Source organism: Artemia sp. Qi Xiang Cuo, unplaced genomic scaffold (genome assembly GCF_049724085.1).
Source record: "Artemia sp. Qi Xiang Cuo unplaced genomic scaffold, ASM4972408v1 HiC_scaffold_2950, whole genome shotgun sequence".
Classification (NCBI taxonomy): domain Eukaryota; kingdom Metazoa; phylum Arthropoda; class Branchiopoda; order Anostraca; family Artemiidae; genus Artemia; species Artemia sp. Qi Xiang Cuo.
The window spans coordinates 245,044-269,709 of record NW_028300348.1 but is presented as its reverse complement, the minus strand read 5'-3'; the positions used below and the strand labels follow the sequence as shown (position 1 = coordinate 269,709).

Here is a 24,666-nt window from a genome sequence, read left to right as displayed (position 1 = left end):
ATTCCCCTTAGAAACAACAAATTAATTCTCCTTTCTTGACAGATGAATCAACCAATGACATCATCTGTCAGACTTTAAAAATTTCCGCCTAGAAACGATTCTCCAGGAATAGATCCAAGTCATTAATGTCTTTGCCTCGGAAACAACTCTTTTGGTCGAACTCCAAAGGATATTAATAGCCAAAGGCCATGGAAACAATTCTCCAAGAAACATCTTAGCGATGAATTGTTTTAGCGCGGGAATCAGGTTTCTTATTAATTTGAAATGTATTAGCGCAGAGATGCCAAAAACAAAAGGAACACGCTGAATTACGTTTAGGGATTATTTGGACGAAACTGTTTTAGACAGGTTAAGGAACTATTTCGGCGAAACAGTTAGAGACATTTTAAAAGATGATTTTTGAAGAGATTTTAGAAGAGAATTTAATGGTGAAACTCTGTGGTCGTTATAATACACAAGTTTCATTTGAACAGTGTTGTGAGGTCCTCTAACCCAACCCCAAAGGGTTCCAATCCTCCTACCCCAACCCCGAAGGAAGCCCCCGGTCCTCAAAGGCCCCCCAAGCTCCCAAAGGGCCACCGGCGCCCCCAAAGGCCCACCCAGACCCCCAAAGGCCATCCCCGGGCCCCAAAAAAGGCCCATCGAGCTCCCAAAGGACCAACGGAGTCCCAAAGGCCCTCCACCGGTCCACAACTGCCCCCCGGACCCCAAAGGCCCTCCCTGTGCCCCAAAGGTCCTCCCTGTGCCCCAAAGGCCCTCCCCCGGCCCCCAAAGGTCCCCCGGACCAGAGAAGCGCTGCCGGGATGCGCCGTGGGTCAGGAAAGCGCCGCAGGATGTGCCGCAGGGGTGCGCCGCGGGTCAGAAAAGCGCCGCAGGGGATGCGCCACAGGGAGGCACCGCAGGAAAGCGCCGCAGGATGCGCCGCAGGGATGCGCCGCAAAAAAAAGTAAACTAAAAAGTAAAAATTTCGAAATGTTATCCCCCAAACGCCCTCCTCAGACCCCCAAAGGTCCTCCCCTGGTCCTCTACGCTCCCCCGGGAACCCAAAGGACCAACCGGCCCTCAAGGGCCCCCCGGATTCCCCAAAGGTCCTCCCCCGGGCCCCAAAGAGTCCCCTCTCCATTTTTTAAATACTTTTTTATGGTTTTATTATATCTTTTCAGAACAAGTTCCAGAACCTATTTTCCAGATCCACTTTTCAGAACAACTTCAGAGCAAGTTACTTCCTTAATGTCCCTCCTAAACCCATTTTCTAACTTGAAGTACTTATCTTTTTCACCCACAACTATACTTTACAGCTTTGGATACCTCAACACCAAGAAATATTTTTCAAAAGTCATTTCAGAGCAAGTTACTTTCTTAATGTCCCTCCTAAACCTTTTTTGCAACTTGAAGTACTTATCTTTTTCGATCACAACAATACTTTACAGGTTTTTGGTTACCTCAACATCAAGAAATACTTTTCAAAGACCATTTCAGAGCAAGTTACTTTCTTAATGACCATCCTAAACCCATTTTCCAATTTGAAGTACTTATCTTTTTCACACACAACTATACTTTACAGCTTTTTGGATACCTCAACACCAAGAAATACTTTTCAAAGACCATTTCAGAGCAAGTTACTTTCTTAATGTCCCTCCTAAATCCATTTTCCAACTTGAAGCACTTATCTTTTTCACTCACAACTATACTTTACAGCTTTTGGGATACCTCAACACTAAGAAATACTTTTCAAAGACCATTTCAGAGCAAGTTACTTTCCTAATGTCCATCCTAAACCCATTTTTCAACTTGAAGTACTTATCTTTTTCACCCCGAAACTATACTTTACACCTTTTTGGATACCTCAACACCAAGAAATACTTTTCAAGGACCATTTCAGAGCAAGTTGCTTTCTTAATGTCCCTCCTAAGCCCATTTTCCAACTTGGAGTACTTATCTTTTTCACCCACAACTATACTTCACAGCTTTTTGAATGCCTCAACACCAAGAAATACCTTTCAAGAACAATTTCAGAGCAATTTATTTCATTAATGTTTCACTTAAACCCATTTTCCAACTTGAAGTACTTATCTTTTTCATCACAACTATACCCTACAGCTTTTTAGTTACCTCAAAACCAAGAAATACTTTTCAAAGACCATTTCAGAGCAAGTTACTTTCTTAATTTCCCTCCTAAACCCATTTTGCAACTTGAAGTACTCATCTTTTTCACCCGAAACTATACTTTACAGCTTTTTTGGTTACCTCAAAACTAAGAAATACTTTTCAAGGACCATTTCAGATCAAGTTACTATCTTAATGTCCCTCCTAAACCCATTTTGAAACTTGAAGTACTTATCTTTTTTATCAAAACTAAACTTTACAGCTTTTTGGATACCTCAACACCAAGAAATACTTTTCAAAGACCATTTCAGAGCAAGTTACTTTCTTAATTTCACTACTAAACCAAGTTTCCAACTTGAATTAATTATCTTTTTCACTCACAACTATACCTTACAGCTTTTTGGTTTCCTCAACACCAAGAAATACTTTTCAAAGACCATTTCAGAGCAAGTTACTTTATTAATGTCCCTCCTAAACCCAGTTTCCAACTTGAATTACTTATATTTTTCACCCACGACAATACTTCACAGCTTTTTGGTTTCCTCAACACCCAGAAATACTTTTCAAAGACCATTTCAGAACAAGTTACTTTTTTAATGTCCCTCCTAAACATATTTTGCAACTTGAAGCACTTATCTTTTTCACCCACACCTATACTTTACAGCTTTTTGGTTACCTCAACACCAAGAAATACTTTTCAAAGACCATTTCAGAGCAAGTTACTTTCTTAATGTCCCTCCTAAACCCATTTTCCAACTTGGATGACTTATCTTTTTCACCCAAAACTATACTTTACAGCTTTTTGGATACCTCAACACCAAGAAATACTTTTCAAAGACCATTTCAGAGCAAGTTACTTTCTTAATGTCCCTCCTAAACCCATTTTCCAACTTGAAGTACTTATCTTTTTCACCCTCAACTATACTTTAAAGCTTTTTGTATACATAATAACAAAGACATACTTTTCAAATACAATTTAAGAGCAATTTACTTTCTTAATGTCCCTCCTAAACCCATATTCCAACTTGAAGTACTTATCTTTTTCACCACAACCAGATCATACAGCTTTTTGGATACCTCAACACCAAGAAATACTTTTCAAAAACCATTCAGAGCAAGTTACTTTCTTAATGTCCCTCCTAAACCCATTTTCCTACTTGAAGTACTTTTTTTTTCATCCGCAAATGTATTTTACAACATTTTGGTTACCTCAACACTAAGAAATACTTTTCAATGACCATTTCAGAGCAAGTTACTTTCTTAATGTCCCTCCTAAACCCATTTTGCTACTTGAAGTACTTATCTTTTTCACCCTCTTTCTCAATGAAAAAGAAATTAGTTTTTAATCAATTCTTTTTTTCCAAATAATATAAAAATTTTCCACTTCGGTTCAGATTTTTCTCAAGGGGATGAAAAATTTAAAATAATGTTCCAAATTTTCTCAACAAAGTGAAGAAAAGTTTTTGATCTCTTCTGAATTTTACCAAAGAACACGCTCCAATTCTAATTTCTCCAGAGAAAACAAAAATCTTCCAATTCAGTTCTTTATTTCACAAAGACATAAAGAAATTTAAAGTTCAACGGTGGAAGATAGAAAAAGTAATACCAAACTTGTGAATATTTTCATGGAAGATGAAAACTTCTTGTCCAATTTAAAATTTTCTCAACGAAGTGAAGAAAAGTTCAAGTTCTCTTCTGAACTTTACCAAAAAACACACTTCAATGCTAATTTCTCCAGAGAAAACAAAAATCTTCCACTTAAGTTCTTAATTTCACAAAGACATAAAGAAATTTACAGTTCAATTCTAAATTTTTCGGTGGAAGATGGAAAAAGTAATACCATACATGTGAATATTTTCCCGGAAGATAAAAAGTTCTAGTTCAATTTACAATTTCCTCAACGAAGTGAAGAAAAGTTCAAGTTCTCTACTGAATTTTACTAAAGAATACAATTCAATTCTAATTTCACCAGAGAAAATAAAATCTTCCACTTAAGTTCTTTATTTCACGATGACATAAATAAATTTAAAGTTCAAGTCAAAATATTTCGGCGAAAGATAGAAAAAGTAATACCATACTTGTGAATATTTTCATGGAAGATAAAAAGTTCTACTTCAATTTAAAATTTACTCACCAAAGTGAAGAAAAGTTCAAGTTCTCTTCTGAATTTTACTAAAGAACACAATTTAATTCTAATTTCACCAAAGAAAATAAAAATCTTCCACTTAAGTTCTTTATTTCACAATGACATAAAGAAGTTTAAAGTTCATTTCTAAATTTTTCGGTGGAAGATAGAAAAAGTAATACCATACTTGTGAATATTTTCATGGAAGATGAAAAGTTCTAGTTCAATTTAAAATTTTCTCAAAGAAGTGAAGAAAAGTTCAAGTTTTCTTCTGAACTTTACCAAAGAACACAACTCAATGCTAATTTCTCCAGAGAAAATAAAAATCTTCCACTTCAGTTCTTTATTTCACATAGACATAAAGAAATTTAAAGTTCAATTCTAATTTTTGGTGGAAGATAGAAAAAGTAATACCATACTTGTGAATATTTTCCCGGAAGATAAAAAGTTCTAGTTCAATTTACAATTTCCTTAACGAAGTGAAGAAAAGGTCAAGTTCTCTTCTGAATTTTACTAAAGAACACAATTCAATTCTAATTTCTCCAGAGAAAACAAAAATCTTCCTCTTAAGTTCTTTATTTCACAATGACATAAAGAAATTTAAAGTTCAATTCTAAGTTTTTCGGTGGAAGATATAAAAAGTAATACTATACTTGTGAATATTTTACCGGAAGATAAAAAGTTCTAGTTCAATTTAAAATTTACTCAACGAAGTGAAGAAAAGTTCAAGTTCTCATCTGAATTTTACTAAAGAACACAATTCAATTCTAATTTCACAAGAGAAAATAAAAATCTTCCACTTCACCTCTTTATTTCACAAGGACATAAAGAAATTTAAAGTTCAATTCTAAATTTATCCGTGGAAGATAGAAAAAGTAATACCATACTTGTGAATATTTTCACGGAAGATAAAAGTTCTAGTTCAATTAAAATTTTCTCGACATAGTGAAGAAAAGTTCAAGTTCTCTTCTGAACTTTACCAAAGATCACACTTCAATTCTAATTTCTCCAGAGAAAATAAAAATATTCAACTTCAGTTTTAAGTTCCCCAAAGAAATAAAGAAATTTAAAGTTCTATTCTAAATTTTTAGACGAAAGATAGAAAAATTAATACTATGATTGTGATTATTTTAAATTAATATCAAAAGTTTCAATTTATTTATAATTTTTCTTAAATTTGGTTCTGATTTTTCTCAAAGAAATAAAAAATTTAAAGTTCTGTTCCAAATTTTTCATAGAAGATAGAAAAAGTTATACATTGATTGTGAATATTCAACATGAAGATAAGGAACTCCATTTTAATTCAGAGTTTTCTCGAAGAAGTGCAAAATGTTCAAGTTCTCTTCTGAATTTTCGTAAAGAAGAGAAAAAAGTTAACTCAATTCTGAATTTTACCCATGAAAATGAAAAAACCTTCCACTTCAGTTCAAAATTTCTCAAAGAAATAAAAATTTAAATTTCAGTTCTAAACTTTTCTGTAGAAGATAGGAAAAGTTATACTATGATTGTGATTATTTTCCAGTGAAGATAAAAAGTTTCACTTTAATTCTAATTTTCTTAAATTCAGTTCCGATTTTTTGCAAAGAGATGAAAAATTTAAATTTCTGTTCCAAATTTTTCATAGAAGATAGAAAAAGTAATACATTGATTTTGAATATTCGATATGAAGATAAGGTGCATCACTTTAATTCTGAGTTTTCTCGAAGAAGTGCAAAATGTTCAAGTTCTCTTTTGAATTTTGTTAAAGAAGTAAAAAAAGTTCGCTCAATTCTGAATTTTACCAATGAAAATGAAAAAGCTTCCACTTCAGTTCTTAATTTCTCAAAGACATAAAAATTCAAAGTTCTCTTCTAATTTTTCCAAGAAAATAAAAAGGTTCCACTTCACTTCTGGTATTTTCTCAAAGAGATGAAAAATTTAAAGTTCTATTCTAATTTTAAATTAAACTTTATCTCCTTTGTCTTATGGTTTTACCCCTCAAATTTTTAAATTAGAAAATGAGTGACTCGTTCTATTATTAAAGGCAATCGTTCAAACTCGTTCATCTAACCTCCAAAACAATAGTTTAGGTTATGCATAAATAAATGTTAATAAATAAATAGAAACATTTCTACATGTTTAAGTTAGATTAGGTTAGATTAACTTATCATGAGCGATCATGATAAGATAACCTAAACTTTTCCGGCAAGTATGGTTAGAATAGGCTAGATTAAGTTAGGTTAGATTAGGTTAGGTTAGGTTAACCTACGTACGCTTCACTTAGGTTAGTTGAGAGTCAGGCAAAAAGTTAGGTGTATGATTAGGTTAGGTTAGATTAAGTTAGGTTAGATTAAGTTAGGTTAGATTAAGTTCGATTAGGCTAGGTTAGCCTACGTCCGCGCGCGTACGTAGGCTAACCTAGCCTAACCTAATTTAATCTAACCTAACCTAATCATACAACTAACTTTTTGCCCGTCTCTCACCTAACCTAAGTGAAGCGTACGTAGGTTAACCTAACCTAATCTAACCTAACTTAATCTAGCCTATTCTAACCATACTTGCCGGAAAAGTTTAGGTTATCTTATCATGAGTGCTCATGATAAGTTAATCTAACCTAATCTAACTTAAACATGTAGAAATGTTTCTATTTATTTATTAATATTTATTTATGCCTAACCTAACCTATTGTTTTGGAGGTTAGATAAACGAGTTTGAACGATTGCCTTTAATAATAGAACGAGTCACTCATTTTCTAATTTAAAAAGTTGAGGGGTAAATCCATAAGACAAAGGAGATAAAGTTTAATTTAAAATTAGAATAGAACTTTAAATTTTTCATCTCTTTGAGAAAACACCAGAAGTGAAGTGGAACCTTTTTATTTTCTTGGAAAAATTAGAAGAGAACTTTGAATTTTTTATGTCTTTGAGAAATTAAGAACTGAAGTGGAAGCTTTTTCATTTTCATTGGTAAAATTCATAATTGAGGGAACTTTTTTCACTTCTTTAAGAAAATTCAGAAGAGAACTTGAACATTTTGCACTTCTTCGAGAAAACTCAGAATAAAAGTGATGCACCTTATCTTCATGTCGAATATTCAAAATCAATGTATAACTTTTTCTATCTTCAATGAAAAATTTGGAAGAGAAATTTAAATTTTTTATCTCTTTGCAAAAAATCGGAACTGAATTTAAGAAAATTAGAATTAAAGTGAAACTTTTTATCTTCACTGGAAAATAATCACAATCATAGTATAGCTTTTCCTATCTTCTACAGAAAAATTTAGAACTGAAATTTAAATTTTTATGTCTTTGAGAAATTTTGAACTGAAGTGGAAGGTTTGTTCATTTTCATGGGTAAAATTCAGAATTGAGTTAACTTTTTTCTCTTCTTTAAGAAAATTCAGAAGAGAACTTGAACATTTTGCACTTCTTCGAGAAAACTCTGAATTAAAGTGGAGTTCCTTATCTTCATGTTTAATATTAACAATAAATGTATAAATTTTTATATATTCTATGAAAAATTTGGAAAAGAACTTTAAATTTTTTATTTCTTTGAGAAAAATCAGAACCAAATTTAAGAAAAAATTATAAATAAAGTGAAACTTTTGATCTTCATGGAAAATAATCACAATCATAGTATTACTTTTTCTATCTTTCATCTAAAAATTTAGAATGGAACTTTAAATTTCTTTATTTCTTTGGGGAACTTAAAACTGAAGTGGAATATTTTTATTTTCTCTGGAGAAATAAGAATTGAAGTGTGATCTTTGGTAAAGTTCAGAAGAGAACTTGAACTTTTCTTCTCTATGTCGAGAAAATGTTAATTGAACTAGAACTTTTTATCTTCCGTGAAAATATTCACAAGTATGGTATTACTCTTTCTATCTTCCATGGATAAATTTAGAATTGAACTTTAAATTTCTTTATTTCCTTGTGAAATAAAGAGGTGAAGTGGAAGATTTTTATTTTATCTGGTGAAATTAGAATTGAATTGTGTTCTTTAGTAAAATTCAGATGAGAACTTGAAATTTTCTTCAATTCGTTGATTAAATTTTAAGTTGAACTAGAAATTTTTATCTTCCGGTAAAATATTCACTAGTATAGTATTACTTTTTCTATCTTCCACCGAAAAACTTAGAATTGAACTTTAAATTTCTTTATGTCTTTGTGAAATAAAGAACTTAAGTGGAAGATTTTTGTTTTCTCTGGAGAAATTAGAATTGAATTGTGTTCTTTAGTAAAATTCAGAAGAGAACTTGATCTTTTCTCCACTTCGTTGAGGAATTTTTAAATTGAACTAGAACTTTTTATCTTCCAGGAAAATATTCACAAGTATGGCATTACTTTTTGCATCTTCAACCAAAAATTAGAATTGAACTTTAAATTTCTTTATGTCTATATGAAATAAAGAACTGAAGTGGAAGATTTTTATTTTCTCTGGAGAAATTAGCATTGAATTGTGTTCTTTGGTAAAGTTCTGAAGAGAACTTGAACTTTTCTTCACTTCTTTGAGAAAATTTTAAATTGAACTAGAACTTTTCATCTTCCATGAAAATATTCACAAGTATGGTATTACTTTTTCTATCTTCCACCGAAAAATTTAGAATTGAACTTTAAATTTATTTATGTCATTGTGAAATAAAGAACTTAAGTGGAAGATTTTTATTTTCTTTGGTGAAATTAGAATTGAATTGTGTTCTTTAGTAAAATTCAGAAGAGAACTTGAACTTTTCTTCACTTCGGTGAGAAAATTGTAAATTGAACTAGAACTTTTTATCTTCCATAAAAATATTCACAAGTATGGTATTACTTTTTCCATCTTCCGCCGAAAAATTTAGAATTGAACTCTAAATTTCTTTATGTCATCGTGAAATAAAGAACTTAAGTGGAAGATTTTTATTTTCTCTTGTGAAATTAGAATTGAATTGTATTCTTTAGTAAAATTCAGTAGAGAACATGAACTTTTTTTCACTTCGTTGATGAAATTGTAAATTGAACTATAAATTTTTGTCTTTCTGAAAAATATTCCCATGTTTGGTATTACTTTTTCAACCTTCCACCGAAAAATTTAGAAATGAACTTCAAATTTATTTATGTCCTTGTGAAATAATGAACTGAAGTGGAAGATTTTTGTTTTTTCTGGAGAGATTGGCATTGAAGTGTGTTCTTTGGTAAAGTTCAGAAGAGAAGTTGAACTTTTCTTCACTTCGTTGAGAAAATTTTAAATTGGACAAGAACTTTTCATCTTCCATGAAAATATTCACAAGTTTGGTATTACTTTTTCTATCTTCCACCGAAAAATTAGAATTGAACTTTAAATTTCTTTATGTCTTTGTGGAATAAAGAACTGAATTGGAAGATTTTTGTTTTCTCTGGAGAAATTAGAATTGGAGCGTGTTCTTAGGTAAAATTCAGAAGAGATCAAAAACTTTTCTTCACTTTGTTGAGAAAATTTGGAAAATTATTTTAAATTTTTTCATTCCCTTGAGAAAAATCTGAACCGAAGTGGAAAATTTTTATATTATTTGGAAAAAAAAGAATTGATTAAAAACTAATTTCTTTTTCATTGAGAAACTGGGTGAAAAAGATAAGTACTTTAAGTTGCAAAATAGGTTTAGGAGGGACATTAAGAAAGTAACTTGCTCTGAAATGGTCTTTGAAAAGTATTTCTTAGTGTTGAGGTAACCAAAATGTTGTAAACTACAGTTGCAGATGAAAAAAATAAGTACTTCAAGTCAGAAAATGGGTTTAGGAGGGACATTAAGAAAGTAACTTGCTCTGAAATGGTCTTTGAAAGGTATTTCTTGGTGTTGAGGTATCCAAAAAGCTGTATGATCTTGTTGTGGTGAAAAAGATAAGTACTTCAAGTTGGAAAATTGGTTTAGGAGAGACATTAAGAAAGTAACTTGCTCTGAAATGGTCTTTGAAAAGTATTTCTTGGTGTTGAGGTATCCAAAAAGCTGTAAAGTATAGTTGTGGGTGAAAAAGATAAGTACTTCAAGTTGCAAAATGGGTTTAGGAGGGACATTAAGAAAGTAACTTGCTCTGAAATGGTCTTTGAAAAGTATTTCTTGGTGTTGAGGTATCCAAAAAGCTGTAAAGTATAGTTGTGGGTGAAAAAGGTAAGTACTTCAAGTTTTAAAATTGGTTTAGAAGTGATATTGAGAAATTAACTTTCTCTGAAATAGTATTTTAAAATTATTTCTTGGTTATGAGGTATCAAAAAAGGTGTAGAGTATAGTTGAGGGTGAAAAAGATAAGTACTTCAAGTTTCAAAATAGGTTTAGAAGCGATATTAAGAATGTAACTTGTTCTGAAATTGTCTTTGAAAAGAATTGCTGGGTGATGAGGAAATCAAAAAGCCGTAAAGTATTGTTTTGAGTGAAAAATATAAGTACTACAAGATGGAAAATGGGTTTAGTAGGGAGAGTAATAAAGTAACTTGCTCTGAAATGGTCTTTGAAAAGTATTTCTTGGTGTTGAGGTAACCAAAAAGCTGTAAAGTATAGTTGTGAGTTAAAAATATAATTAATTAAAGTTGGAAACTTGGTTTAGGAGGGACATTAAGAAAGTAACTTGCTCAGAAATGGTCTTTGAAAAGTATTTCTTGTTTTTGAGTTATCCAAAAAGCTGTAAGGTATAGTTGTTATGAAAAAGATAAGTACTTCAAGTTGGAAAATGGGTTTATGAGGGACATTAAGAAAGTAACTTGCTCTGAAATGGTCCTCGAAAAGTATTTCTTAGTGTTGAGGTATCCAAAAAGCTGTAAAGTATAGTTTCGGGTGAAAAAGATAAGTACTTCAAGTTGCAAAATGGGTTTAGGAGGGACATTAAGAAAGTAATTTTCTCTGAAATGGTCTTTGAAAAGTATTTCTTGGTGTTGAGGTAACCAAAAAGCTGTAGTTTATAGTTGTGATGAAAAAGATAAGTACTTCCAATTGGAAAATGTGTTTAGGAGTGACATTAAGAAAGTAACTTGCTCTGACATGGTCTTTGAAAAGTATTTCTTGGTTTTGAGGCAATCAAAAAGCTGTAAAGTATAGTTGTGGGTGAAAAAGATAAGTACTTCAAGTTGGAAAATGGGTTTAGAAGGGACATTAGGAAAGCAACTTGCTCTGAAATGATCTTTGCAAAGTATTTCTTGGTGTTGAGGTAACCAAAAAGGTGTAAAGTATAGTTTCGGGGTGAAAAAGATAAGTACTTCAAGTTGGAAAATGGGTTTAGGATGGACATTAAGAAAGTAACTTGCTCTGAAATGGTCTTTGAAAAGTATTTCTTGGTGTTGAGGTATCCCAAAAGCTGTAAAGTATAGTTGTGAGTGAAAAAGATAAGTGCTTCAAGTTGGAAAATGGATTTAGGAGGGACATTAAGAAAGTAACTTGCTCTGAAATGGTCTTTGAAAAGTATTTCTTGGTGTTGAGGTATCCAAAAAGCTGTAGAGTATAGTTGTGATGAAAAAGATAAGTACTTAAAGTTGGAAAATGGGTTTAGGATGGTCATTAAGAAAGTAACTTGCTCTGAAATGGTCTTTGAAATGTATTTCTTGGTGTTGAGGTATCCAAAAACCTGTAAAGTATTGTTGTGATCGAAAAAGATAAGTACTTCAAGTTGCAAAATAGGTTTAGGAGGGACATTAAGAAAGTAACTTGCTCTGAAATGACTTTTGAAAAATATTTCTTGGTGTTGAGGTATCCAAATCTGTAAAGTATAGTTGTGGGTGAAAAAGATAAGTACTTCAAGTAAGAAAATGGGTTTAGGAGGGACATTAAGAAAGTAACATACTCTGAAGTTGTTCTGAAAAGTGGATCTGGAAAATAGGTTCTGGAACTTGTTCTGAAAAGATATAATAAAGCCATAAAAAAGTATTAAAAAAATGGAGAGGGGACTTTTTGGGGCCCGGGGGAGGACCTTTGGGGAACCGGGGGCCCTTGAGGGCCTGGTGGTCCTTTGGGTGCCCGGGGGGCCGTTGAGGACCAGGGGAGGACCTGTGGGAGTCTGAGGAGGGCGTGTGGGGGATAACATTTCGAAATTTTTACTTTTTAGTTTACTTTTTTTTGCGGCGCATCCCTGCGGCGCATCCCCGCGGCGCATCCTGCGACGCTTTCCTGCGGTGCCTCCCTGCGGCGCATCCTCTGCGGCACTTTCCTGACCCGCGGCGCATCCCTGCGGCACATCCTGCGGCACTTTCCTGGCCCACGGCACATCCCGGCAGCGCTTCTCTGGGCCGGGGGCCCTTTGGGGGCGGGGGGAGGGCCTTGGAGGCCCAGTGAGGGCCGTGGGGGTCCATTTAGGGTCTGGGAGGATCCGGAGGGGCAGGTGGGGACCGGGGGAGGGCCTTTGGGACCCCGATGGTCCGTTAGGAGCTCGATGGGCCTTTGGGGGGCCCGGGGATGGCCTTTGGAGGTCTGGGTGGGCCTTTGGGGGCGCCGGTGGCCCTTTGGGAGCTTGGGGGACCTTTGAGGCCCGGGAGCTTCCTTCGGGGTAGGGGTAGGAGGATTGTAACCCTTTGGGGTTGGGTTAGAGGACCTCACAACACTGTTCAAATGAAACTTGTGTATTATAACGACCACAGAGTTTCACCATTAAATTCTCTTCTAAAATCTCTTCAAAAATCATCTTTTAAAATGTCTCTAACTCTTTCGCCGAAATAGTTCCATAACCTGTCTAAAACAGTTTCGCCCAAATAATCCCTAAACGTAATTCAGCGTGTTCCTTTTGTTTTTGGCATCTCTGCGCTAATGCATTTCAAATTAATAAGAAACCTGATTCCCGCGCTAAAACAATTCATCGCTAAGATGTTTCTTGGAGAATTGTTTCCATGGCCTTTGGCTATTAATATCCTTTGGAGTTCGACCAAAAGAGTTGTTTCCGAGGCAAAGACATTAATGACTTGGATCTATTCCTGGAGAATCGTTTCTAGGCGGAAATTTTTAAAGTCTGACAGATGATGTCATTGATTGATTGATCTGTCAAGAAAGGAGAATTAATTTGTTGTTTCTAAGGGGAATTATTGATTCACGATAGGTGAATTGAGGTCGACAGCACAGGTGTTCCAAGGTCGATGTTGTTATTGTTGTAAGTGCACGCTCTCAGCGAATGTCAAGGTTGATGTTGTTGTTGTTGACACACTTTGATTACGCAATCAATTTAGGTCATTGACCCCATTAACCACGTGTTCTCCCTAATGACTCTATGCCCATATTTGGGGTGCAAAAAAAGTTATAGGTGGCAGCAGGGGTGAGGGACAGGACCTTTAGGGTCACTTCTACTGAAATTAGACTAAATCACCGGTGCTACTACTACTGCTACTAAAGCTAAAGGTGTTGTGGCGAACATTGTGGGGAGTACCGAAACTATTGAACTAAATTGAAATACACTGTCCAAACAGGTTGTCAAGAGGATGTATCAGCAACGCTCCAGGAACGGTTGATGGTATTAAGTTAAAACTTTCAACGTGTGTTGAAGGAATGTTGAAAAATAAGGTGCAATGTGCATACTGCTACTAATGCTACTACTGTTACTACAACTATTACTACTATAAAAGCTAAGGGTATTAAGGTGAAGCGTTCAAGGGATATTTAGGCGGATGTTGAATTAAATCAAAACGAACTGTAATCATGTATATTGCCAAAGAGGTGACAAAACAATATCTCAAGAATGACTTACATTATTAAGTTAGACCTTACAGGGTAAGTTGTTGAGAATTTTGAACTAGCCAGAAGACGCTCTGTGTATACTTGTAATGCTACTTCTACAGTTACTGTAACTAGTGACATTAGGGGCATTAAGCTGAATCTTTTATGGACCGTTTAGGGGGGGGGGGTCAATTAAACAAAAATACTACTTGAATTCAGATTTTCAAAAGGCATATAAGCAATATCATTGGCAGCGCTAATCTATCAAAGCTAGTAATATCATTGAAACTTTTAAAGGAACTAATTAGATGGGAAATTAAAAGTTATAGTGCCTCTTTTAAGAGTCAAAAGTGATTTGAGGGAAATCAACCCTTCACTTTAGTCCATAGTTTTCCAAACACTTACAATCAAAATTTGGTTAAGCCCTTTGGTTCAAAATAGTTGAACGGTCCAATAACTATATCTCTAGGGATAATGGACATGTCAACCCTCCACAGTTATGCAATTTCCCCATTATGCTTTATAACTAAATAATGCTTTAGAACTAAGACAAAAGACATTGTGCATAGAACGACTGAGGGGATTAAGTTGAAACTTTTTCTTCCAAGACCACACTGCTTTTTCTATGACGAAACACATAAGATTTCCAAATGGCTATAGGTCCTTTTATTTTACATTGAAACAAATACATACAAAAGCTCTAGATATTTGATGACATAGACAGTCATCATCAGTAGAGAAACTAACGCATTAAAATTAAAACAAACTATTTATGAACTTCCGGGTATAGTTTGTTTTAATTTTAATGCGTTAGTTTCACTACTAACGATGATGACTGCCTATATCCCAGTTTATTGAAATCAAAAAACAAAATAAGGTTTTGATAATTGGTAATGTTTATAGATCTCCCAGTGATCCCTCCCTTCTTTTCTTCAGGTCCTTGCTGAGGTCTTGGATTTAATAGGCAGACGTCTATGTGAACTTATGATGTTTGACTGAAAGGTTTTCATCGAGAAGAATACCGAGAAATTGGACATACCGATCCTTAGGTCTACTGAGAGAGCCCCTTGAAAGCTGGATATTAGTTAACTCAGGGCATGCCAGAGAAATACGGGAAAAAATTAAAAAACTTGACTTAGCAACATTTAGGGCAAGGCAATTTGCATCAAACCAAAGAACGACTCTCTCAAAAAGGTCAACTAATTTGGGAAGCATCTCAGACTCAGTTCCTATTACAGTACCAATGGTACTGTGATCAGCAAAAGCAACGAGAGTGTCAACATTCTGCGAAATTGATTGATTTTTGTAGTAATGAAAGATTCAGGATGACAGAGGTGACAGCAAACTGTAGGTTTTTGTTTCTTAACCGCAACTGTAAGGTCCTTAGAACAAATAAAAAACAGAAATGGTCCAAGAACAGAGCCTTGAGGAACACCAAACTCAACTTCAGACGAAAAGCGAGAAAGGGGATCTACGGAGATAGTTCTACCTGACAAATAGGAATCAAGCAAAGCATGAGCCTGTCCTCTTACACCATTGTGTGATAGCTTATACAGCAGAATCTCATAGGTTAAAGAGTCATAAGCCTTACGGACATCTAGGAATATAGCAGCAGGAATCAAACCAGAGTCAAGCACGGTGTGGAGAAAATTTGAAAGAGTTACACACGCATGCTCCTTAGAATGCTTAGCTCGGAAGCCAAACTGAAAATCATGAAAAAATCTTTTAGCCTCTAGAAAAGCAAGTAGACGGAAAAGCATGGTCTTTTCAAAAATTTTGCTAAAAACAGACAGAAAAGATATAGGACGATAATTGGCTGGATTATTTCTTGGTTCACCTTTATATAAAACAATTACTCTAGCTCTCTTAAGAGAACTGGGGAATATCTCATTTTCAAAAGAAAGATATATAAGCTTCGTCAATGGAGAAATAATTGAAGGAAGAATGAACTTAACTACCATAGTTGGAATACAGTCAGGGCTAGACGACGAAGAATCCTTCAAGCTATTTACAATCCTGGCTACTTCAAAATCAGAGGCAGGATATAACACCATCGGTTTTAGACAAGGTGGACCAAGATAAGATTTGTAATCTGATTGTGACTGTGAAGACCTGACTGAAGAAGCAGTGGTTTTCCCAATATTGGCAAATATGATGTAAATGATTCTTGAACAGATGGAATACCCTCAACAACCACATCACCAACTACAAGACATGGAGGGATAGAAGCAGCCGGAGAAGAACGTTTGAGGAGGGAATTGATTACTTGCCAAGTTTTTCGAATATTTTTCCCACAATCTGATAATTTTTTGGAATAATAAAGGAATTTGGCCTTCCAGCATAAAGAATTAAAAAAAAATTCCTATAGAGTTTGAATTGCTGAAGACGTGCAGCATTCAAAGATGGCTTTGCTGACTTAAAAGCTTTCCAAAGATTATTTTTCTTCTTCAACTCTTTAGAAGACCAGGGGTCATCCATGGGTTAAGAGGAAATATCTTTTTGACCTGGAAGTAGAGGGGGACAGAGCACATACGTCAAAAATAAACTCCTTCACTGACTATAAAAGGAATAAAAAATTTGAACAAAAATCACTATCCTCACCAAAAATATTCCATGTCTTCTCAGCTAAATGGGATCTAAGGCGGATCAATTCATTCAGACCAAACCTAAAAGAAGCTGAAGCAGATGCTATTTCTACTCAACATTTTTTTAAGGTTAAAGCTAGAAAGTACAGGAAAATGGTCTGAAATATCACTCACTACAACAGAATTCCGAACCAAATTAAGAGACGAAAAAATGTTATCAATTAAAGACGCTGACTTATCAGTTACACGTGTCGGAAAACAGGTTGTTGATAGAACCCCAGCAGCGAGCATATCTGAGAGAAAATCCACAGTAGTAGAGGAAGCCATGTCATTGATTTTAGATAAAGTCTCCGATTTAATTTCAAAATATTTTTGAAACTAAGTTTTGCTGACCAATAATTTGTTCTAGTGGGTAAATATTGATCGACAAATATTTTCATGGTTAAAAACCATCTTTGCTCACATTGTTGGCAAAAAGATGAACATAAATATTTATTTACATATATTTTGGCTCGTTCTGAATATGTCATTAGATTCAAAGTTAACTGTCCTACGTCTCTTATTGCCCTTTAATATGGATGTCAACTTTCTCTTCTTTTTTGAAACCACTTTCTAAGTTATATGATCAGGCAAGAAGGCTTATACAGGAAACAAATCGTTCTACAACTAACCCAACTAGCCCATTCCTTGATTTGCAGTCTCTCTACATTCTTTCGTGCGCGTCTTTCAGTTTTCATCAACTTCATGGTGATGTTCCCACTGCCTTTCAAACTACTCCTTCTTTCGTCAGTGATAGGTCTTCGCCTCATCTTTGCAATTCAAGGAATATTAATAATTTATTTACTCCATCGGTGAGGTCAGACTTTAATCCAATAACTGCTTGTCATATCGTTTAGAATAGCCTACCTGTGTCAGATCAAGAATGTCACTCGTTTGGTAGTTTCAAAAGAATTTTAAGAAATTTTTTAATGTCTTGATTTTTCATGTTTAAACATATTTTTTTTAATTTTATTATTATTATTATTTAGGGGGGGGGGAGAGCTTTTTTATGTATTTGTTTCACTGTCTAATAAAAGGACCTGTTCCTATTTGGAGCTCTTATTTGTTCCGTAAAAATGTTAAATAAAAACAGTTTGGCTTTATTCGTTGTAACTTCATTTATTTTTTCAAAACTTACTGCATGAAACAGTATTCAATGCAAATCGATGCATTAAGACGTCCCTTGCGAACTACAAAGTGCATGATCAAGCTTATTTTTTTTTTATAGATAGTTAGCTAAGTGCAGCACTTCGCACATGCTCCTATTCTATCTGCCAAATGGTGTATTTGCGTCCGATGCTTCTGCAAGTTTTTCACTTTTTCCAAAATGTCCAAAATAAATATTTGTAAACTTTACAACTTGGAACACAAAAAAGGTATTGGGTTTTCGTTTCTATTTGTGCATAAGCTAGTCAATCCATCTTTTCATTATTTAGCCAATTATTAGTTAATCCTTTAGACTGCATTAACTTTGAATATAATGACATATTCAGAACGAGCCAAAAAATATCTAAAAAATTATTTATGTTCATCTTTTTTGCCAGCAATGTGAGCAAAGATGAATTTTAACCATGAAAATATTTGTCGATCAATATTTACCCACTAAAATTATTGGTCAGCAAAACTTGGTTTCAAAAATGTTTGTTTGAATAATAAAAGTACCTTCAGGAATAAAATTTGGTATGTCAGGCAGCTTCCTTCGTTTTCGCCCTTCCTTATTCGGTGGTGGCGTGTTTGGCAGAGAAAGTTCTTCCCCACTAGCAACCGGTGTTGAGAGCCTCAAATCGACCAAAGGAAGCGAGTCACTGCTATCGTCTGAAGATGAACTGTTGGTCATGTTTTCGCTTAGCCATGACGGTAGATGCGACTCTAAATCTGGTTGCCTTTCCTCACATGGTGTAATATCGCACACTAAACTGCAAAAAGAAAAAAAAGTTGTTGACAAAAATGATCTAGTTAGAAAATTATCTATTGCAATGACAGCAATAACAGTGTTATAACAAGAACTATTCAAAAATTGTCTTTGTTGCTAATTTATTTGCCAATACTACCACTAATACCAACAACTCAACGCAGCACCAAGCCGCGTGAAGCCAACACAGCTACGCACGCTCAGTGAGGGATCCAGGAGAGGGGCGAGGAGGGTGCCCCCCTAAAATAGTCTAAAGTAGTCTAATTTACTCAATTAACGCAAGTTTGTGTTAATTAAACTTGCTCCTAACGCAAGTTTGTCGGATCAACCTATTTTGCCCCTCCCCCCTAAAAAAATCCAGGATCCACCACTGCGCACGCTCCTTCCTCAACTTAATCGATTTAAAATCTCCCTTTTTACACTCTCCAGGAAGTTCTCATTTCCCTTAAATCTTTCTTTAAGACATCCTCTCACCCAAACCGCGGACGACCTTCGGACGACCGCGGATAGCCCTAGATGGTTGGCCGAAAACGACAATCTTTGGCAATCTGTCATCCTTCATCCGCTGAACGTGCTCTTCTTAAATACTTGGCCATTTTGGTGTTGTCTATCCTTTGCCTTTTTTTTCCTGGCCATAGAGCTTTAGGGGGAATCTATGTTGAAGTGTTTTTGTCGTAAATTTATTGGTATTATTTATTAGCACTTCACGGCTACAAGCGCAAAAGTGCTAAGAAAATCTAATAAAACGTGTCCATGGCTATGGCTCTTATATACCCTTATGCTCTGCTAATATTAAATACCTAGTATCCTACATACCTGCTAGTACCCTGTTAGTATATTGACCCTGCCAGTATTCTTCTTTTTCTTTCTTTTTAGTTATTTGGAGACGATAATACGTATTCTCCATCCAATTCCATGGGTATCACTAAGACAAGAACATAGATGGAACACCCATACATGATAAATGAGGTATAAATCAGTTTATGGTAACGATCTGAAAGAGCGACCCGGCCCAATAGTACCCGAAATTCTAGAAAACGGAATTTTGCAAAAATATATGCATAAATTGGCCTTCTATGCTGATTCCAAACATATGAAAATTTAATAAATTTAATTTTAACCACCAAAAGCTACGAGCCTGAGAATATTTGTCAGGTTTTCAAAAAAGGAGAAAACAGCACTGAAAGGTCAAAGAATTTTAATGAAAATCACCTCATGAGGTTTAGCTTATAAGAGAACACTATTATGGAGTTTTCAAGCTCCCATATGCAAAAATGTAGAATTACGTATTGTTTAACAGAACAAAGATCATGGATGCGTGTTTATTTGTTTGTTTGTGTTTTGTTTTTTTGTTGTTGATAATTTTTCCCAAGGGGTTATCGTATTCAACCAGTGATTCCTAGAAGATCGAGAGGAAACATTTGATTGGAAAGCAAAAGTTATAGGGCCCTTTTCAAGTTATCAAAATATTGGAGGGCAGCTAGCCCCCTCCCATGCCTCTTTCCCCCCAAAATTTGTCCGATAAAAATTTTGAGATATCCATAGTCATTTGTGAGATAGGCATAACTCGCTCTCTATGCTGAAGTTTTTATTGGAACTTCTAAAAAAAACTTTATGATTCTAATAAAACAGTCCTTGTATTTCAGGAGTCATTCTTAAATAATTGGAACAAAAGCCAAACTTTAGGGTAAAAAGAAAGTTATTGAGGAGGGGGATATTCCCTTCATATACATAATAGTTTCTGTTTGGTTTAAGTTTTAATATTGCTCCTTACTTCCATTTAAAAAAATTAGTTTTTTATTTAATAATACAAAAGTGGTTCAATAGTTTTAATAGCTGAAAAAATGTCCAAAATAGTGCAAAACTACATAACATTTTAATACCACGATAAACATGTGCTTGAAAGAGGTGGTACCGTTACATAATTGCACAGGAATAAGAAAAGACAGACGAAACCAAAAAAAAAAAAATACCAAATCATATTTTTGACTTACGAATAAAGTGAATACACTACTCGATAACTTTTTTTATGCTCTTTACGAATATTATAATCATTTTTGTCGGAAATAAATTTTAGCCCCCACCCCTATATATACCAATTCAGGGTATATATTTGCACATTAGGGGGGTAGGGGAATTTTAATCTTACCTCTCATTTACATCGGAAATAAAATTTACCCCCACCCCCCTAATGTGCAAATATATACCCTGAACTGGGTATATATAGGGGTAGGGGTAAAATTAATTTCTCACAAAAATGATTATTATATTTGGAAAGAGAATAAAAAAAAGGCATCGAGTGGTATGTTTACTTTATTCATAAGTCAATAATATGAATAACGAAAAATTTACCCAAAAAATACCCACATTAAAACACGATTAAAACGTAGCTGTGTTGACCTCAGGTGGCTTGGTGATGGAGTAAGTTGTTAGTAGCAGTAGGAGTAGTAAAAAGAATGTCAAGCAAGATTTTATAAGGTTTCTGAATCGTCAAAACTTAGACCTGCAGACAAGGCTCAATTCAAGCTTAAATGGGACACAGTTCTAAATTCTCGTGAAATTTCTATGGCTTGAGCATTGAAGCTTACAAAATTTAATCTTACAGTAACTTAATCTTGGCAGCAATTTAATATTACAGCATCATCATTACTAGGGCTTAGGGGTTAGTAGAAATTATTATGAAGGTAGGCCCACAAGAGCTTTGATAAGAGATCTGAATAAACAAAAGAAAACTGATGATCCATACCTAATATCCCAGAAATCTTAAAAAAACAATTACGATCTTCTGATTTGTGCTGGAAATAAGGATAATCAGATTAAATGAAGAATTGTGAGTTTTGTTTTTTCTATAAAGTGGAGCAAAATCTTTTTTTTAATCGGGAAAAAGCAGTCAAAGTGTTCTAGTATACCTGCTAGTAAAACACAAAATTCACTACAAAGAAAGGAAAATTCTCATGTAAGAATTCTTTCCTTAAAGGAAGGAATATTCCTCAAAGGAAGATTTGGCACAAGCTTGCTGACAAAAAGGACATAAAATTTAACTTCTTTTCAATGAATTTTCAGAGTATAACCACAAATTATCGATCACCTCCAATGATCGATAGTCCTCTGGCTGAACTTGCACGTCGGCTCTGTCTTTGTGACGGTCGGCCGACACTGAGGCTCACAAAAACGATTTTATGATATCGTGTCCCCTTGATCTAAGACCTCGTTATCTATGGTAAGTGGATTTCTTTTGAAATATTCTTCTGTTTACAGAAATTGGGTGTTGACCCAATAAATATTCGTACATGAGTTTTTTATCTATACTGGTGGAGCACAAATACCAATAGATCTACAACTATCTCTCCTCTCTAGGCTCCTATTTTGACTGGGCTTTGTTTATAAAAGTTATAACAAACTTAAACTTGCCACATAATTATGTCATTTTGTTTTCAGTTAGTTACAACTTGGTGTCGTTTCAATCAACACAATAGTAGAAGTGACCCTATAACTCCGGTACGAACCACGTGGTTTATGGTCCAAATATGGGCATAGAATACTGACGGGGCTCCAAATATGGGCATAGAGTCCCTAGGGAGAACACGTGGTTAATGGGGTCAATGACCTCTTTCTCCAGGTGTGTTTTTGGCACGCTCTCAGCGAATGTTATGATCCAGAAATAGTATTTGTTGTTGTTTCCGAGGCAAATGTCAAGGTCAATGTTGTTGTTGTTGTTGTAAGTGCACGCTCTCAGCAAATGTCAAGGTGTCCAGAAATAGGAAACAGGTTTTGTTGTTGTTGTTGTAAGTGCACGCTCGAGGCGAATGTCAAGGTGTCCAGGAATTTGGAACACCTGTGCTGTCGACCTCAATTCACCTATCGTGAATCAATAATTCCCCTTAGAAACAACAAATTAATTCCCCTTTCTTGACAGATCAATCAACCAATGACATCATCTGTCAGACTTTAAAAATTTTCGCATAGAAACGATTCTCCAGGAATAGATCCAAAGTCATTAATGTCCTTGCCTCGGAAACAACTCTTTTGGTCGAACTCCAAAGGATATTAATAACCAAACGTCATGGAAACAATTCTCCAAGAAACATCTTAGCGATGAATTGTTTTAGCGCGGGAATCAGGTTTCTTATTAATTTGAAATGCATTAGCGCAGAGATGCCAAAAACAAAAGGAACACGCTGAATTACGTTTAGGGATTATTTTGGCGACACTGTTTTAGACAGGTTATGGAATTATTTCGACGAAACAGTTAGAGACATTATAAAATATGATTTTGAAGATATTTTGGAAGAGGTTTTGAGTGTGGTCGTTATAATACACAAGTTTTATTTGAACAGTGTTGTGAGGTCCTCTACCCCAACCCCAAAGGGTTCCGATCCCCCCACCCCAACCCCGAAGGAAGCCCCTGGTACCCAAAGGTCCCCCAAGCTCCTAAAAAGCCCCAGCCCCCAAACGCCCACCTCAGACCCTCAAAGGCCCTCCCCTGGTCCTCAAAGGCCCTCCCCGGGCCCCCCAAAGGCCCATCGAGCTCCCAAAAGACCAACGGGGTCCCAAAGGCTCTCCACCGGTCCCCAAATGTCCCCCAGGCTCCCAACTGGCCCCCCAGACCCCCAAAGGCCCTCCCTGTGCCCCAAAGGCCCTCCCCCGGTCCCCAAAGGTCCCTTGGGCCAGAGACGTACCATTGGGATGCGCCGGGGGCTTGGACAGCACCGCGGGATTTGCCACAGGGATGCGCCATGGGTCAGGAAAGCACCGCGGGGCATGAGCCGCTGGACGGCCCTGCAGGACCGTGCTGCAGGATGTGCCGCAGGGATGCGCCGCAAAAAAAGTAAACTAAAAAGTAAAAATTTCGAAATGTTATCCCCCAAACGCCCTCCTCAGACCCCCAAAGGCCCTCCCCCGGTCCTCAAAGGTCCCCCAGGCTCCCAAAGGGCCCCGGACCCCCCAAGGCCCTCCCCCGGGTCCCCAAAGGTCCCCCGGGCTCCCAAAGGACCAATCGGTCCTCAAGGGCCTCCAGACCCACAAAGGCTCTCACCGGGCTCCCAAAGGACCACCCAGCCCTTGGTTTAGTTTTAGTTAAAAGTATAGAGTGTTTTAGCTTAGAGTCATAACTTAGAGTTATTGTTGAAGTTCTATTTTAATTTAATTTTAGTTAAGAGTTTGATGTTTTACCTTTGAGTTTAAGTTAGAGTTTTAGTTTGGTTTATTTTTAGTTAAGAGTTTGTAGTTTTATCTTAGAGTCTTAGCTTAGAGTTTAAGTTAGAGTTTTTGTATAGTTTAGTTTTAGTTAAGAGTTTAGAGTTTTACCTTAGAGTCTTAGCTTAGAGTTTTAGTTAGAGTGGAAGTTTAGTTTAGTTACAGTTAAGAATTTAGAGTTTTAGCTCAGAGTCATAGCCCAGAGTTTTACTTAAAGTTATAGTTTGACTAAGTTTTAGTTAAGCGTTTTGAGTTTTAGCTTAGAATCTTAGCTTAGAGTTTTTTTGTTAGAGTTCTAGTTTAGTTTAATTTTAGTTAAGAGTTTGATGTTTTACCTTTGAGTTTCAGTTAGAGTTCTAGTCTAGTTTAGTTTTAGTTAAGAGTTTAGAGTTTTTAGCTTATAGTTTTTGTTTAAGTTCTAGTTTAGTTTAGTTTTAGTTAATAGTTTAGAGTTTTATCTTTGAGTCTGAGCATAGAGTTTTTGTTAGGGTTCTTGTTTAGTTTAGTTTTATTTAAAAGTTTTTTGTTTTACCCTTTAGTTTAAGATAGATTTCTAGTTTATTTTATTTTTATTTAAGAATTTAATGTTTTTAGCTTAGAGTCGTAGCTTAGAGTTTTTGTTGAAGTTCTAGTTTAGTTTAGTTTTAGTTAATAGTTTAGAGTTTTAGCTTAGAGTCTTAGCTTAGATTTTTTGTTAGAGTTGAATTATAGTTTATTAATATTTAATAGTTTAGAGTTTTAGAATAGTCTTAGCTTAGAGTTTTTGTTAGAGGTCTAGTTTAGTTTACATATAGTTAATAGTTTGAAGTTTCACCTTAGAGACCTAGCTTAGAATTTCAGTTTAGTTTAGTTTTAGTTAAGAGTTTAGAGTTTTTTAGCTTAGAGTCTTAGTTTAGAGTTTTCGTTAGAGTTTTAGTTTAGTTTAGTTTTAGATAAGAGTTTAGTGTTTTACCTTAGAGTTTTTGTTGAAGTTCTAGTTTAGTTTAGTTTTAGATAAGAGTTTAGAATTTTAGCTTAGAGTCTTAGCTTAGAGTTTTTTGTTAGCGTTCTAGTTTATTTTAGTTTTAGTTAAGAGTTTAGAGTTTTTAGCT

The 24,666-nt window shown here is 35.1% G+C and overlaps 1 protein-coding gene across 1 annotated transcript in view; it reads right to left on the bottom strand.

Annotated features, from left to right (window-relative positions):
* Positions 1 to 24,666, bottom strand: part of LOC148938769 (uncharacterized) — a gene marked incomplete at its 3' end in the record, with an annotated part of 160,790 nt that overhangs the window by 86,585 nt on the left and 49,539 nt on the right. Inside the window, exon 3 of the mRNA XM_089107551.1 lies at positions 18,130 to 18,383. Within this exon, the coding sequence (XP_088963677.1) occupies positions 18,130 to 18,383 (254 nt within the window). The remainder of the gene's footprint in view (positions 1 to 18,129; positions 18,384 to 24,666) is intronic.